The sequence below is a fragment of the Manis pentadactyla genome, chromosome 4 (genome assembly GCF_030020395.1).
Source record: "Manis pentadactyla isolate mManPen7 chromosome 4, mManPen7.hap1, whole genome shotgun sequence".
Lineage (NCBI taxonomy): Eukaryota > Metazoa > Chordata > Mammalia > Pholidota > Manidae > Manis > Manis pentadactyla.
In genome coordinates, this window is record NC_080022.1 from 188,899,538 (window position 1) to 188,916,487 (window position 16,950).

At 50.5% G+C, this 16,950-nt stretch overlaps 1 protein-coding gene across 5 annotated transcripts in view; it reads left to right on the forward strand.

Moving 5' to 3' along the window:
• Positions 1-16,950, forward strand: part of RPTOR (regulatory associated protein of MTOR complex 1) — a 338,209-nt gene that overhangs the window by 259,048 nt on the left and 62,211 nt on the right. For all 5 annotated transcript variants that reach the window (XR_005029883.2, XM_036910527.2, XM_057501786.1 and 2 more), the window contains 3 exons: positions 14,294-14,368; positions 16,075-16,140; positions 16,450-16,641. Coding sequence is in view for 4 of the 5 variants with exons in the window: in XM_036910527.2 (XP_036766422.2) it covers positions 14,294-14,368; positions 16,075-16,140; positions 16,450-16,641 (333 nt within the window). In the remaining variant the exon portion in view is untranslated. The remainder of the gene's footprint in view (positions 1-14,293; positions 14,369-16,074; positions 16,141-16,449; positions 16,642-16,950) is intronic.

Consider the following 16,950-nt stretch of genomic DNA (forward strand, 5'->3'; position numbering starts at 1 on the left):
TAATGTTTGAGGCGCTGGTTCCTGCAGCCCAGCAGGAAATGCCCTAGCCTGCGATGTTCCTGTTAATGCCTGCCAGCGCCAGGGACCATTCTGTGCATTAATTTCTTACCCAGCTTGTTGCACGTATTGATTTCAAAGCAGTCATCCCACTGAGAGACGTTTTGAAATATTTCCGGTTGAGACTGAGTGTCACTCATCTCATCCTTCCTTTTCACGCTCCCCCTGACCGTGGTTCCCAGAAACTAAGTCGTGCACTTCTAGGGAGTTCTTCTGCTCTGTCTTCACATCTGGCCGGAAGTCCTGCTTCATTGTTGCCTGGCCTCTGCGGCCAGCCTCTGTGTGCCCCGTGTGTGTGGCGTGTGCCCGGCTCCTGCAGAGCCCAGAGCTCCCGCAGTGAGTCCTCGGTACAGCCGCCATGAGGGTCAGCACACGTGTCGTTTATAGACGGGTGCCTTTGTTAGATAAACCCCTGTGTGGAGGCACAGACCGAGGCCTGCCGGTGCCCCCGTGTCCCAGCTCTCGCTGTACTGGGGAGCTGCCCGGTTCTCGGTTCTTCCAGAGCTGCCAAGCAGCGGCCCCATCAGGCTGGACCCCTCTTATACCATAGTGTATGCTGAGTGCCCTCTGTGTGCCATCGCATGAAGGGCTCCCAACATTCAGGGGTGGTAGGAGTCACTTCAGTCTTGAAGAACTAGGCTGTGCCTGGGAAGAAGGAAGGAGGGAACTTCCAAGAAGAGGCGCAGGGGCAGAAGAAACTGATGCCCCTTGGCTGAGCGGGCAGTGTTCTGGGAGACACAGGTGTGACAGAGAAGGCCCAGCTCAGGACGAGGAAACCCAGTGACAGCCCATGAGGAGACCTCTTCCCTGCTGTCTCAGAGGCCGATCTCCTCCAAGGAACTGGTCCCAGAAGGTTTCTGCCCAAGTCACCCTGTGCCATACTACTGCACACTTACTGTGAAAGTCACCAGGCTTGTGAAGACGAGGAGCATATGGCCCATAACAATGAGAAAAAAATCAGTCCATCAAAACCTATTGTGAACTCTCAGAGCTGTTCGAATTACCAGACGGGGGCATATTAAGTCTGGTCCACATAAAATGTTCCACTGACATGTGGAAGACATTAAAGGGATCCAACTCAAACTTCTAGGGGTGAAAATTATAATATGTGACATGAGAAATAAACTGGATGGAATTAGCAGTTAAACATTGCAGAAGAAAAATTAGTGAACTTAAAGACAGTAATAAAAACTCTCCAAAATGAAGAATGGTGAGAAAAGAAAATGTTTTTAAAAACTAGAGGAAGCATCGTTGAGCTATGGAATAAGTTCAGGTCACGTAATACAGGCATATTTGGAGCCCCTAAAGGGGCTGGCAGAAAAAATATTTGAAGAAATAATGGCTAAGAAATTTTCAAATTTTCAAATTTGATGGAAACTATAAACCCACAGATTGAGGAAGTGCAACGAACTCCAAGCACAAGAAACATGAGGAAAATTCCAGTTGCTCTAAAAAACAATGACAGATTACACCATATCATTGATAAGTTTTCACAAATGCCTAGGGTGCCTAACTGGTTTTCTTGGTTTCACTGGATATGGCTGGTAATTGTAGGTCTGCTTTGGTTATGTAGCTGTATTCCTATTATGTTAATGTGTGTATGCAAATTAATTAGTAGTTTAAAACCTATCCATGCTGAAGTTACTCTACAAGAAGATATGTCAAAGAAATAATCAATCTTCCCATGTTTTCTTCCGCCTGCTACTTCTATAGCTTTTCTTCTTCCTTCCTAATTACAATCCTTTAGTAGAATTCGTGCCTCATATCGAAAATTACCGAGTATCATAATTCTTCCAAGTGGTAAAGATACCTCAAGACAGATGCTGGGCATAGAAGCCACAGGGTATAAATCTGCAAAGGAGTAAAAAGCTAACCTTTTCAAAGAATATTACTTCTCTCTCACTTACCAACTTTACATTTCCCTGCATGGCCCCGGAAGATGACTGGTTAGCCAGAGACGAGTAAGATTCCTCAAGGGAGGAACAACCTAAGACAGGCACAGTCGCAGGGGGGCCATCAGGTGAGAAATTGGGGATCAACAGAGGTGAGGCTTAGAACCTCACCTCACCTGTTTTGAGAGAAATCATCTGCATCCGTGGATGTTTTGTTGCCCTTGTCTAGTTTGGATTAATACTTAGTCTGCAGGCACAGACCTGATCATCTACATTTGCCCTCTTACAGCACTAAACTATGTTTTCTACCTTTATCCTGCATCTACCTACCACTTCAGCATTTTATTTAAAAAAAAAAATAATAATAATAATAATAAGGGAGAAATGTGGGATTCACATATAAATCAAGTATAAAAATAAAAAAAAAAAAGCAGTGACAAATTAAACAACCTAAGTGTCCATGGATGGGTGAATGAACACAGAAAATGTGATACACACACACAGAGGAAGCCTGCCATTGTGACAACATGGTTGAACCTGGAGGACTTTATGCCACATGAGGTAAGCCAGTCAGAGAAGGATAAATACTGTTCTGATCTCATTTATTTGGGAAATCTAAAAGAGTCAAACTCAGAGCTTGAGAAAGTGAAAGGGTGGTGGCCAGGGGCTGAGGGGCGGGGGAAACAGGGAGGTGTGATCAGAGGGTGCGCCTCCAGCTGCAAGGTGGGTAAGCTCTGGGAAACTATGTCCCGCGTGGTGACGCAGTGAGAAGCCTCTGTGTGTACCTGGGAGTCGTGAAGAGGGTAGATGCCAAGTGTTCTCACCACACCAAAAAGAAAAAGAAAAAAATGTGAGTTGGTGAGTGTGTTAACTAACCTGATAGTGATGATCATTTCACAGTGTACACTCACATAAAAGCATTACATTTTATACTTTAAATATGTATAATTTTTGTCAATTATACCTTAGTAAAGCTGGAAAAAATATGTATCTTAATATAACAATTCACATAATTTATCATATATTAATTATGGAATCAGTGAAATTAAAGAAGTAAGTTTTTTTTCAAAAAGGACCTCTCAAGGGAAGTAAAAAATACCTTGAACTGAACGGAAATGAAAATACAGCACATCAGGATTCGGAAACAGCTAAGCACGGCTGAAGGGGAGATTTATGGGACTAAATGCACACATTAGAAAGGAGGAAAGGTTTCAAAGCACTGGCCTCAGCTTCAACCTTAAGGTATTAGTAAAGGAAAAGCAGCTTAAACCCAATGCAGGGGGAAGGAAAGAATGAAGATCATAGTGGAAATCAATGCAAGAGGATATAGCAAAGCCGTAGAGAAAATCATTCAACCAGAAGCAGCTTCCTTGGGCAGATCAATAACACTGACAAATCACTGCCCAGACTGATAAAGAAGCAGAGACTCAAATTCCCAGATCGGGAATGAGAGACGTGGCATTACTAAAGGTTCTAGAGACATTAAAGGCATAATAAGCAATTATTAGCAGTTTGATGCCAAAACATTCGATCACTTTGATGAAAGAGACACATTCCCTGAATGACACGAACTTCTCGCTTCCAGTGAGTGAGTCTGAAGAGAGCTGTGTCTGTTAAACAAATCGGAGTTGTAGTTAAAAACTTCCTGCGAAAAAATTTCTGTTCATCTGGCTTCCCCAATGAATTCTCCTGAACATTAAGGAAGAAATGTGTGAATGGCATCATTCAGTGGCACCAGCATTACCCTTGTGCCCAAATCTGGGCAAGCACATTACAGGAAAGAAAAACCTGTCAATGTTCTTCATGAAGATAGGGGCAAAATTTCCTATGGAAAATTGTAGCAGTCAAATTCAACGATATATCAAAAGGATAAATACATCATGCCCTAGTGGAGTTTATTTCAGGAATGTCAGGTTCTTTAACAATCAAAAAAATCAGTGTAATTTACCGTGGTAGCAAAAGGAAAGCCAGGCTGTCATCTCAGTAGGCACAAAGAAAGTGTATGACAAAACCTAAAATCTATTCCTGAGTTTTTAAAAAAGCTCTCAGCAAACCAGTAACAGAGGGGGTGTCCCCCACCCTGACCCACTGTCTCCAGACCACACCTAGTAGTGCGAGACCAGGGTGTCTGCCCTCATCTCCTCCCTTCGAGCCTGGATTGATAGTTCCAGGTATTGTCGTGAGGCATCTGGATTGGAAAGGACATGGGACCGTCATTATTTTCAAACAGCATGATTCTCTTGGTACACAATCTAATGAATGTACCAAAAAACCACAACTACTTAAACTAGTAAGTGAGCTTAGTTAGATAGCAGTTTACAAGATCAACACACAAAAATCCATTTTATTTGTATATACTATTAATTAACCATGAGAAGTTAAATTAATATAAGTATTTACTACGGTACCAAAAATATGAAATACCTAGGGATAAAATCTGGCAAAAGATATGCAAGAGGAATTAAAACCTAAATAAATGCAGATTCCATTATCCTGGGTCCTGATTCTACAATCCATATGTAAATACAAAGGATCTGGGATAGCCACAACATCTTTAAAAAAAAGAAGAGAGTTAAAGGACTGATTTCAACATTTATCACAGAACTACAGTAATCAAAACTGGAAGTGGCATAACAATGGGCAAGTAGATCACTGGAACTGTTGTCGGGCAGCCCGACCTGGGGAGATGTCCTGCACGCTGGGTGAGACCTCATCCCGCAGGAGGGCTCTTGACTCGGATCAAGGAAGAAGCCGAGCAGGCCGAGCAGGTACAAGCGAAGAGCAGTTGAATACGGCGGAAGGACGCACCCAGGGCGGGGGTGTGGGCCCCGGAGGGGAGCGGCAGCTGGGGTCGGGCTGGGCGCCCCGTGGCTGGAGGTTAAGCGGGGGTGCAGGATTCATCCGGCGAGGTGGGGTTTTCCCTGGATAGGGAGGGGATTCTGGGAAATAGGGTGACGCCCTCATTTGTCCTTACATGGTCAGCCTGGAACTGTGGTGGCGCCGAGGGGCGTGGTTTTGGTATGCTAATGAGCGTCTAATTAGGAAGTGAGGTCAGGGTCAGCTTCTGCTCATTGGATCCATCCAGCTTTGGCAGGTCTGTTCTCTGTACCCTCCCTCCCCACATTCCCGAGAACAGTTTGCATGGAATGTGTAGAATATAAACAAGCATCTAACCAAATATAAACACTGGTCAAAGTACCCAACCCCCTCCCTGCTCATGTCTGGCTATCTACCTACTATAACGTAACAATATAAAATTAATAAATAGATGTGGGCAACACATACGGGCAACTGATTTCCACCAAAGATGCAAAGACAGTTCAATTCCATGAAGGAAAGAGTCTTTTCAACTTTTATTGGGACAAGTGGACATCCATGTGCAAAAACGGCCTACAGTGAATACCTTGTAGCACATTCAATATTAACTCAAGGGAAATATTTGCAAATCACCAGTGTGATAAAAACTTCTAGTGAGGTGTAACTCTGGGGAGAGGAAATCCTGGGGGAAAATGCCTCTAAAACCAAAATCAGTCAAAGGGAGAAATAAAGTTTAAAACCCATTTATTGCTTACAAACTGCAATCTGGGGCCATCTCTCTTTCCTGTTCTGGCAGAAGCAAGCAAGCACCTCCCCTTAACCTCTCAGGTTCAGATAAGCCCTTGGTTGCCCAGGTAATTACCCACTGATATGGAGGTGAACAACTCTCCACCCCTGAGGAACACCTCTTGATATGCAGATGCACTAAAGTCAGGCGAGATATTCTGGAAATATTACAATTTTTTCTGCATGAGGATATATAAAGAACACTCAAAACACAATATGGGAAAAAAATGTAAACCAAAAAAATCGGCAAAACATTTGAATAGACTTCACCAAAGAACAAGTCAGATGGCAGAGAAGCAGGTGGGAGTGTGCTGAGCATCATTCGACACTGGAGAATGCAAACCAAAGCACAGCTAGACGCCACTGCATACACACCTGCCAGAATGTCTGGCTCGGAAAGGATGGGATAGCAAGTGTGGATGAAGCTGTGAGGAGCTGAGACCCTCCTGCGTCCTGTCAGGGATGCACGTGGTACAGCCATGCTGGGAAGTCAGTTCACGGTTCCTTACAAAGGTTAACACGCACTTAACTATAAAACCTAGTCATCCCATGCCTAGTCATTCACCCGAGAGAAATGGAAGCATATGTCCATTTAAAAGTGTACACAAATATTTATGGCAGTTTTGTCCTGGCCAAAAAGTGGAAATGGCCCAAATGTCCATTAACAGCTGGATGGAAACACAGTGATTTATCCATACAGTGGGATGCTGCCCAGCCAAAAAGAAGAATATGCTAAACCCCAAATAACTATACTGAGTGAAAGAAGCCAGTAAAAGAAGGGTGATACCGTGTGATTCCATTTATATAAAATTTTTGAAAATACAAAGTGTAGTCACAGAAAGAACCAGATTGATTGCTGCCTGGGGGCAGGGAAGATTCTGAAGAGGCATAAGAAAATTTTCGAGGAGAGGGATTCATTTCCTATTTGAATGGCTTTGCAGGCATATATATATATATGTCCAAAATTATCACAGTCTATACTTGAAATATGTGTGGTTGTTTGTATATCACTTATGCCTCAACAGAGCTGTTAAAAAGTCAAATTGTGGGAGAGTCTGCAAGCAACTGTACTGTTCCTTTCTAGATTTCCAGTTCAAGAGAGGAAAAAATGAGGGAGGAATTGTTCTAGATTAAGACTAATAATGTGTGACAAGTAAGTGCAGGTCTTGATTGGGTCCTGGGTCAGAAACCAGAGACTCTTGGACAATTGGGAGAAATTTAAAGTGTGCTGAATATCAGGTAATAGTATCATATCATCATTAAATTTATTGACGGTGACAGTGGTTTTGTGGTTATGTAAGAGAATGTTCTTCTCCTTAGGAAAATTTCCAGGCAAAGCCTCGTGCTATATACAACTTTCAAAAAGTAAAGCAGGGAGAGAGAGAGAACAGAGGCGACAGGATTGTTTTTAATTGCCCTTCAGTCCCTGTGAGGGGATCAGACTTGAGAGCCATTACGTGTGGGTGAGGAAGTGCAGGAAATGCAGCTGACTCTGCAGCCTCCGCCGGCTGCCCCTGCAGGCGGCCATGGCTGTGCTCGGAGTGGTCCCTCCAGCCCCGGTTACAGTCTGTCTTCCTGCTGACTGACATGATTAGTGGGGAGGAGACAGTTACCTAAGGTTCCTGCACGCTAGTGGTAGGAGGTGGTGTTTATTTTCCTCTGTTCTCGTCCCTGCCGCAACAAATAATTGAACGGCAGAAACACAGTAGTGAAGCAGAGTAAAGGTTTGATTTAAAGTTATTTACTTAAATAGAGAAAAAGTGCAGGCAACCTCAGGGAGGAGAGGTGCCCCGCAAGGTTTAAGTTTTCTTTAAAAAGAGAAAGTGCACACTCAGAGAAAGGGGAGTGGGGGCTACCTCAGAGAGAGAGGGGGCTGAAAGACTAGGAAGACGTCTTAAGGCAAAAAGACACTTAAAAAGTGTGGGTGTGGGTAAAATCGTAACATTTCCAGAGTATCTCTCTTGGCTTTAGCGCATTTGCAGATCCTCAGGGGTGCAGAGAAGTTCATCTCCGTATCAATGGGTAATTGCCTGGGCAACCGAGGGCGTGTCTGAACCTGAGAGGTTAAGGGGAGGTCCTTGCTTGCTGGCTGGCTTCCGCCGGAGCAGGGGAGGAAGACGGCTCCGGACTGCAGTTTGTAAGCAATAAACGGGTTTTAAACTTTATTTCTCTGACTGATTTCGGTTTTAGACGTATTTTGCCCCGGGATCTCCTCTCCCCGGACTTAACATCTGGTGCAGTCGACAGGATTCCTCTGAACGCGAAATCTGTCATGATGGGTGCGACCTTTGGGAGGGCTGCTCCTACAGATGATGGGGAGATGCCCGGGACGCCTCCCCACCCCGTGGATGGTGGGGTGGCCCCAGTGGATGCAGCGGCAGAGGGTGCAGCTTCCCTTGTTACTATGCCCCGAGCTGTGGGGCTTCCAATTTGGAAACCCCGAGGGAAGAACTGGTCTAGGGTGAAGTACCTGGGGAAGGGTGGAGACACCGGAAGCCGCAGAATTAGCCCCCTGGGTTGGAAGACTGCTTGGAGACCTTAGGGGGCCGTGTAGCAGCTGGCATCGTAGGGACTCTTTTCAACAGGAGAGTGGAAAATGTTATACAGGAGAAAGAGAGGATTATTGAGAGGGTTGGAGAGGAGAGTGAGGAACTTGGGTGGGAGAGAGACACACTTCAGCATCTCTTGGAGGAGCAGGGCGAAAACCTCTGGGATGCTGTTAAAGAAGAGAGACAGTCACTGAAAAGGCAGGTCATGCTCCTAGAAGATTCCTGAGCGGCGGCGAGGGGGGAGGGGGCAGGAAAAGCCGCCTTGCAGGAGGCTCTGGGGGAAGGGAGGGAAGAGCGGGGCCTTCAGCCCTAGAAATGGTGGAGGAGGAGCCGCCTCCTCCCCGGGTTGTGGAGCACCCAGTGCTCCGCGCCTGTACCCAGGATGAGCTGGTGGACATGCGCGTCCGGTATAGGCAGAGGCCATGGGAATCTCTGCCCACATGGCTTTTATGTCTCTGGGATATGGGGGTGGAAAACACTGCTGTGTCTGGTACTGGGATGAGCAGAATGGCTTCCCTGACGACTCACCCTTCCCTCCAGTAGCGGTTGCAAAATGCCCGTCATGCCTCAGGGAATCAGACACTCCTGGAATGGCTGGCAGCTGCCATCAGGGTAGTTTGGCCTAATCAGGGTGGTTTACCATATTTTCCCAGTAGTTGGAAAACGTATGCAGAGCTCCACCAGGTACTGCGGGAACTGGGTATGAAAAACATCATCTATGATATGGACGCCCAGGGCCCCGATGAGGAGGTGTTCACTGTACGAGTGAGAAACCTGGTGCTGCACACAGCTCCCCCATCTCTCTTAGGGTCCCTAGTGAATACTCTTGCCCCCCCCACCTAGGGCACCCCATAAGGGAGGCTACTCGTGCTTTGGCAGATCTGGGGGAGGTTGAAACAATAAGGGCACAGAGGGAAGTACAGGCCACGACTGAGAGGAGACGTGCAAAGGGCCCCGTGAAGGTCTCGAGGACCCAGGTGTGGGTTGATCTGATAAAGGCCGGGGTAGTGAAAAAACTCGATGGGCAGCCCAGTAGGATCTTGTTAGGACTGAGGCGCCAATTGAAGCCAGGGCAGCAGTTCCAGCCGCTGAGGCCCAGGACATGGAAGCCAGAGTCAAGGCCTCATGCCGGCCTGTGTCCCTGCAGAACTTCCTGGGGGACAGTACTGAGGATTCACCTGGGCCCTCACACCCACAGGAGGGTGATCGGGCATCATGGTTTGACTGGGGGGGTCAAAGTCCACACCCGGGGAACATGGAGGGGACTGGAGGCCACATGTAAAATTAGCAATTCATTGGTCCGCTGTGAATATACGTGCCCTGGCGCTGGTGGGCACAGGAGCTGAGTGTTCACTGATATGGCAACCCTGAGCGTTTTCCCGGGACCCCTGCTGTGACAGATGGCTATGGGGGTTAGGCAGTGAGTGAAGAAAGCCCACATCTCATTGGGGACAGGGTGTTTACCCCCAAAGGAGTACACCGGGTAATTTCTCCCATCCCTGAATATATTTTGGGGGTAGATATCCTGCAGGGCCTGTGGTTACAGACCCCTGCAGGGGAGATCAGACTGGGGGTATGTGTGGTAAGGGCAGTTCTGAGGGGACACGCTAAGTACCCACCTGTAGCTCTACCTGTACCTCAGTGGGTAACAAATACTAAGCAGTATAAATTGCCTGGGGGGCACAAGGAAATTGGAGAAACCCTGTAAGAGTTGGAGAAGGTGGGCATTATAAAGCCCACTCATAGTCCTTTTAGTTCCCCCCAGTGTGGCCAGTGAGAAAGCCAGACGGCTCCTGGCGTATGACTGTGGACTACAGGGAACTGAATAGAGTCCCACCCCCTTTGCAGGCTGCTGTCCCCTCTATAGCAGCCATTCTGGACACCCTCAGCCATGAGCTGGGTGTCCAGCTCTATGTAGTGGACCTTGCTAATGCTTTCTTCTCTACTGACATAGCACAGGAAAGCCAGGAACAGTTTGCCTTCACGTGGGAAGGCCGGCAGTGTCCTCCCACAGGGATACCTCCACAGTCCCACCGTCTGTCACAGACTTGTAGCCCAGGACTTGGCCACATGGAAGAAACCGCAAACAGTGCGGTTGTATCACTACATTGACGATATTATACTGACGTCTGATTCTCTTTGAGATTTAGAAAGGGCAGTCCCTAGACTGTTGCAACATTTACAGGAAAAAGGGTGGGCTGTGAACAAGGTTCAGGGACCTGGTTTGTCTGTGAAATTCTTGGGGATTGTCTGGTTGGGTAAAACTAAAGTTATGCCTGAAGCTGTCATAGACGAGGTCCAGCTCTTCCCCACCCCTCCCACTGTGGCAGTATTACAAGAGTTTTTGGGTCTTTTGGGCTACTGGTGAGTGTTCATTGCACACTTGGCACAAATTCTGAGGCCCTTATTACCGGTTGGTACGAAAGGGCATCAGGTGGCACTGGGATGAGACACGTGCAGCTGCTTTTACTGCTGCCAGGCAGGCAGTCAAGGCCGTACAGGCCTTGAGTGTAATGGCCTCACCAAGGCCCTGTGAGCTAGATGTTCATGTAACTGAAGATGGTCATGGATGGGGTCCTTGGCAGCGGCTCGAACAGACACGCCAACCTGTTCGGTTCTGGTCACAACTATGGAAAGGAGCAGAGGTCCAGAACCCCTTGATAGAGAAGCAACTGGCTGCTGTGTGCCACGCCTTGCTGGCTACTGAGCCCATTGCTGGAACAGCGCCGACCAAGGTAATAACCACCTATCCCACTGCGGAGTGGGTGTGAGACTGGACCCAAATGCCATGGAGTGGTGTGGCAGACACCTGCACTGGCCACACGGGGCACATATTTACAGCAGCGCAGCACCCTCTGTACTAGCCCCTTAAGAGGAGAACTCCAACGCTTATTGGGACCAGCGATGTATACCAGTGAAAAGCAGGAAGAACTTGCTTTTCAGCCATTGGTAGCCAAGAGTCCTTCTCAGGAGGGAAAAGCCCCTGTACCTGAAGATGCTTGGTACACAGACTGATCCAGTCATGGGCAGCCCCTGAAGTGGAGGGCTGTGGCTTTCCATCCTAAGACTGCGACAGTATGGATGGAGGATGGAGAGGGGAAGAGCAGCCAGTGGGCTGAGCTGTGGGCAATATGGCGCCTAATCACCCAGGAGCCCTCCCCCATAGTTGTCTGCACTGACAGCTGGGCCGTCTATCAGGGCTTGACCCTGTGGCTACTGACATGGTACCATGCCAACTGGATGGTTGGTCACCGGCCTCTTTGGGGGCAAGAGTTGTGGCAAGACCTATGGGCCTCTGATCAGACTAAGACTGTTACCGTGTATCATGTGACTGGCCATTTGCCTCTGGCATCCCCAGGGAGTGATGACGCAGACACACTGGCCCAGATGCACTGGCTAGAAGGAAAGCCTGCCTCTGATGTGGCCCAATGGCTGCACCAGCGTTTGTTGCACATGGGACAAAAGACAATGTGGGCTGTAGCCTGTCAGTGGGGCTTGCCGTTGACCTTTGAAGAAGTCAGCAGAGCCTGGAAGGAGTGCCTTGTGTGCTCTCAGAGGGACTTACACCGAGTCCCGCAGCAACATGGGACAATAGTAAGGGGGCCAATACCCCTTGTCGGGTGGCAGATAGACTATACTGGGCCTCTGCCCATATCAGGAGGATATCGGTACGCCATGGCTTGTGTGGACACGGCTACTGGCCTGTTGGTTGCTTTTCCTGCATGTTGTGCAGATCAGCAAACCTCCAAGGGGGGCTTGGAGCATCTCTTTGCAGCCTATGGCCGGCCGCAGGTGACTGAGAGCAATCACCCGCTTTACTGGACATGCGTTACAAGGATGGGTGCAGCATTTAGGAATAAAGTGGAAATTTCATGTAGCATATAACCCTACCAGGGCAGGCATGATAGAGACGTACAACGGTTTGTTGAAATCAGGCCTGAATTCAGACACCAATAGTCTACTGGGCTTGTCAGTTCGCCTATGGACAATCCTATGGCATTTGAATGTGAAGCCACGTAAAGGAGCCTTGAGCCCTGTGGACATGCTAACACACCTTGCTGCCTCTCCTACACAACTGTATGTGCAAACCAAAGATGAGTCACTGAAGCCACAATACGGCCAGCAGAGCAGCATCCTGCCGCCAGGCCCGCTGCATTAAACCCTGGGGACACTGTTGAGTGGACGTGGCCCTGGACATTTCGACATGTGGACCAGCAATGGCTGGCCCTTCTGGCTCCTGGGGGAAAAGGCCTGGAAGCTGGCCTCCTGTGTATTCCTGGAGTAACAGCTGAGTGGCCCCCAGAGGTCACGGTACTGTACCCAAAACGTCCAGGAGGTAAGAGCATCTTGCGAGGAAGTTTTGTTTTACCTTCATGCCCAGTGCCTGTACCTCCCGTAGCCCTATATAGTGACCCCTCTGTAACACCCACAGGGAGGAGGGTGAAAGTCTGGTGCACTAGACCAGGACGAGGTCCCATTCCTGCCACTGTCCTGTCACAGGACCACTCTCTTGCATGCATCCTACCTGGTGGAGAAGATTTGCCTCTGCTGGTGTCATTAAAACATGTATCTTATCACCCTTAAGCTTACTTTCTCCTACAATCCTCGTGGCCTGAATGTGCCCCCTGGCTGCAGCTGCCGTGTGATGCTTGCTGTGAACCCCTTTAACATCATGACCTTATTTTGTGGGTTCCCCTCGAATTTTCTAATTGCTTTCACATATGTGATGTTTTAGGTTTTGATTCCACTAGTTGAACACAGATTTCTGAAACTTTCCACACTGCATAGCTAGCAAGAGGGGGGACCCTGGGCATGCCCCCCAATTTCTTTGCCTCCATGCCTGCCCTTTCCTGTCCTCTGCACTGTGCACACAAACCTGCGGGGTCGTCCTCTAGCCTGAGCGTCCAGGACATGATCGTTAAGGTCTCCTAAAGAGACACCCCCAAATCAGCCAGCCGGCTGTGCAAGCCAGGCTCCTGTCTCCATGGCTCCGGCCCCGTACCGCTGCCTGCCTCGCCCCTGCTGGCCCTGTCCACCAGGGGCCCCTGCTCCCCAGTGCCTCCACCTGAGCGTGGGGTGTGCACCCTGTTCCCTCATGACTTCCCATCCAGGAGTTGGATCGTGCACCCCCTCCGCCCCTCCTGGCCAGACCCCACCAGGACAGCCTCCTCATGCCTGTGGGGTGGGCCCCATGCCCTCTGTCCTGCGCTCATGCTGCCCCTCCCGGTCCAGCCTGCCGCTCACCCTCCGCTGCAGCTCCAGTGTGATGCCTGCAGTCTGACTGCCTTAACCCCCCTGGCCTCTTCGGGGCCCCACTGGGGCAGCATTCAAAGCCCCAGGCCATCTGCCTCCCCGCCTCCCCTTGCACCCTGCAACTTAGAGGAACAGACTCCCCACATCTGTCCTTCCTCCCTGGAGGATCCCAGCTGCCTCTCGGCTTAGGCATCCCCTCCAAAAGCACACAGCCCCTTCTCTCCAAGCCCTCAGGGTCCCCCGACCAGGTGCCAGAGCTGCTCACCCAGCCATCTCCCCCAGGAGGCTGCGAGCAGGGACAGGTGGTCTCTGTTCCAGACAGAGGCAGTGCGGGGCACCTCGTGGTCCTCACATGTGTGCTGTGGCGGACATGCTGGTGCTTACGGGCTCAGGGCCATCTGAAGAGCCAGCAGTTGCCTAATACCTAAAACCCTCTCCTCAGGGCTGCTCTGGGGGGCACTGAGTTGGGCTGCCAGGCGGCACCTGTTAATATAGAGCGTGCCGCACAAATCGTGCTGTGGCCACACCCATGTGCCACATTGTCTGTCCTTTGTAGTCCAAGCAGAATGCGAAGGAACACCTTTGGGGGCTGGGCTCTGCAGCATCCCAGCTACAGGTGGGTTTCGAGTGTCAGTGCCTCCCAGCCCAGAAGGCAAGAGGAAGGGTGCACGGCTGGGAGGATGTGGGAAGGGAGGACACAGGGTGCAGGCAGGCCTCCAAGGGGCACCACGCCCATCAGGTGCAAAGGTGTTTTCAGAGAACATCCTGGAGCTGCCACCTTTCTGAGACGCCAGCCCTTCACCCACAGTCCAGGGCTTTCCCAACAGACACTGGACTTGAGCACGGATTTAAGGCATAAATTCCTTGCATATTCCTTTGCGCCTCCATCCCAAGGCCTGGGAGCCAGCCCAGCACACTCACTGTCCTCTGTCTCTGCAGTCGTGCCAAGCTGACCTGGTGAAGGACAATGGCCACAAGTACTTCCTGTCGGTGTTGGCGGACCCCTACATGCCGGTAAGGGCCGGGCGTTGCCCCCCGCGGGCAGCCATGGGGTCTGCGCCAGGCGTGCCTGCCCACATGCCGTGCTGTTGTGCCTTTAGGAGGGTCCAGATAAGGTTGCTCCTCACCACCCACCCGTTCAAGCACAGGGGCTGCAGTGGAGTGTGGCCAGGCTGTGGGAGGCCATGTGCACACTGTCCACATCCCTGGAACGCACTCTTTACTCGGTGACATGCTACCTCAGCCGCTGTTTCCTCGCTGCCGCTGAGAGGTAGCGTTCACGCCAAGGTCGGGCTTGCTCTGCTTACGTGGGCCCACTTTCCCCAGCACACCTGTGCAACATAGCAGAACCCGCCGTCCCTCCCTGCTGTCACCTGAGCTGAATGAATGAGTCCCTGCAATCTATATGTGGCAGTTCAAGGGCAGGAAAGAAAGAGGGGATTGGAAGTTTAAGTTTAAGTGTGTTACATTGCTTAAAAATTAGTAACCTACGAATAGCATATATAGCAACTCCTATAAATGTTTTATGATTTATATTGCCTTCCTCTAGCTCCTCGCATAGTAAAGAGAACAGAACAGACATCCTGAATAATTCTGTCAGTAGCTCAGTTTTACCTGAATGTTCAGTCAAGTGCACCAGCTCATGTAGTCTCCGCTGGCTTTGGTTATATAAAGGAACTTTTGGGTGTAGTCACTCCCTCTAGTTGGCTTTCTAAACCAAATAATGACAAAAAAACTTACTAATAAAAACAGCCACAAGCAGAAAGCATGAAAAACAGGATCGTTACACAAAAGCTAAATAGTATTTCTGTGCTGTGACTTAAGCGTGGCATTTGGGCATCAGCTCAGGCGAAGTTAGTTTCAGAAAGAATCACTCCTGTGGCCGAGGGTGAACTGAACAAGTGGAGAAGAGCAGGCATATTGGCAATATTGGCAATATGCCACAGGACCTGGCGCCCTGGAGTCCCACACCCAGCTAACGGATCATTCAGCGGTGAGGGTGAAGCCGACACCTGTTCAGAGACTGAGAGTTTCTCACGTTCTGACCCCCACCCAAGCAAACCCAGGGGAGAAGTAGGCTGCAGGACGCAAGGAAAAGCTAGGAGGCTGTCAGACTTGTCAGGCTATTTGAACAAGCATTGGCTGTGAAAATAAATGATCATGACCCTGAATTTGAGGGCTTTATGCCTGAGGAGGAATGCAAGTGAGGGCCCTGGCCTGGCACTGATGCAAGGCAGACGCGAAGGAGGACTAAGTAGACTGTTCAGTGCGCGCAGTCAGGCCTTGAGCACCGTTAAACAGAAGCGGGCACTCTGGTTCCCAGAGAAGCAGAGATGCAGACAGGAAGGCCTGGGGGTGGGCCGCCCCGTGGCCTGGGAAGGTGGCCGGGTGGGGACACTCTGTTCCCTCACGCTGCCACCGGCGTGATTGGCTCGGGGCGGCCGAGGAGTCAGGGAGCTTCCTGGGAGCAGGACGGCCTCCTGACGGGAGATCACAGCAGCCCTGTGCCCGCAGGACGATCTGTCCCCCAGAAGCCAGCCCAGAGCTGTGAGACTCTCTCAAAAGGGCTGTTCTTTTTTGTAGACTCAAATTAAAAGACAGCAAAGCTGGATCTCTTTTCTTTACACATGAGGCGCATCGTAAAGACTTGGGGCCAGCTCGCTGGGGAGTGGGGAGCCCACTGTGGCCCATGCAGAGCCAGGGTGACTTCTGTTTTGCAGGCCGAGCACAGGACCATGACGGCGTTCATCCTCGCTGTGATCGTCAACGGCTACACCACCGGGCAGGTGAGTGCACGGCCACGCGCCCTCCAGGGCTGCCAGGCAGTCGCCACGCAGGGGTCGGCACATCTTCCGTTCCAGCAGGCCCCACTGGACATGCCGCGGTAGAGCCGAGGCCCAGACCCTCACTTAGCTGGCCGTTGGCAGGGTGATTTATAATTAATGGGATTTAAAATGAGAAGCGTTGAGCAAATCTCATGCTGGGATTAAGCAAGGTTTCCCCAGGAAATGTCAGGGCAGTGACCTGGCCCAACACTTGTGCCGGGTACCCTGGGTTGGCGGGTGAGCCACACTGTGCCGTCTGCCTCCTCGCAGGAAGCCTGCCTCCAGGGAAACCTGGTTGCCATCTGCCTGGAGCAGCTCGACGACCCCCACCCCTTGCTGCGCCAGTGGGTGGCCATCTGCTTAGGACGGATCTGGCAGAACTTTGACTCTGCCCGGTGGTGTGGGGTGAGGGACAGTGCCCACGAGAAGCTCTGCAGCCTCCTGTCCGACCCCATCCCTGAGGTGAGTCTGTCGCTGGCCAGTGACTTCAGGCTGAGCGAGGTCAAGGTGCCAGCAGGGATGACAGGCAGTGCCCACAGAGGCCTGCTGGTGCCCACATGCCACCTCGTGTCTGGAAACCGTCCACTTGCTCTGCTGGCCCACCAGCCTCCTGCCCTGACCCCTGGCTTGCTCACTGATGGCTCCAGAAGTTCACGCCCCCGTGGGCTGCTGGCAGGGGCGAGGACACCTCCTTGGGTCCTGCCCATCCCTGCTCCGTCAAGATGGGCAGCAGCCTCCTGCAGCCTGTGCGGGGCACCCATGCGCAGTGGA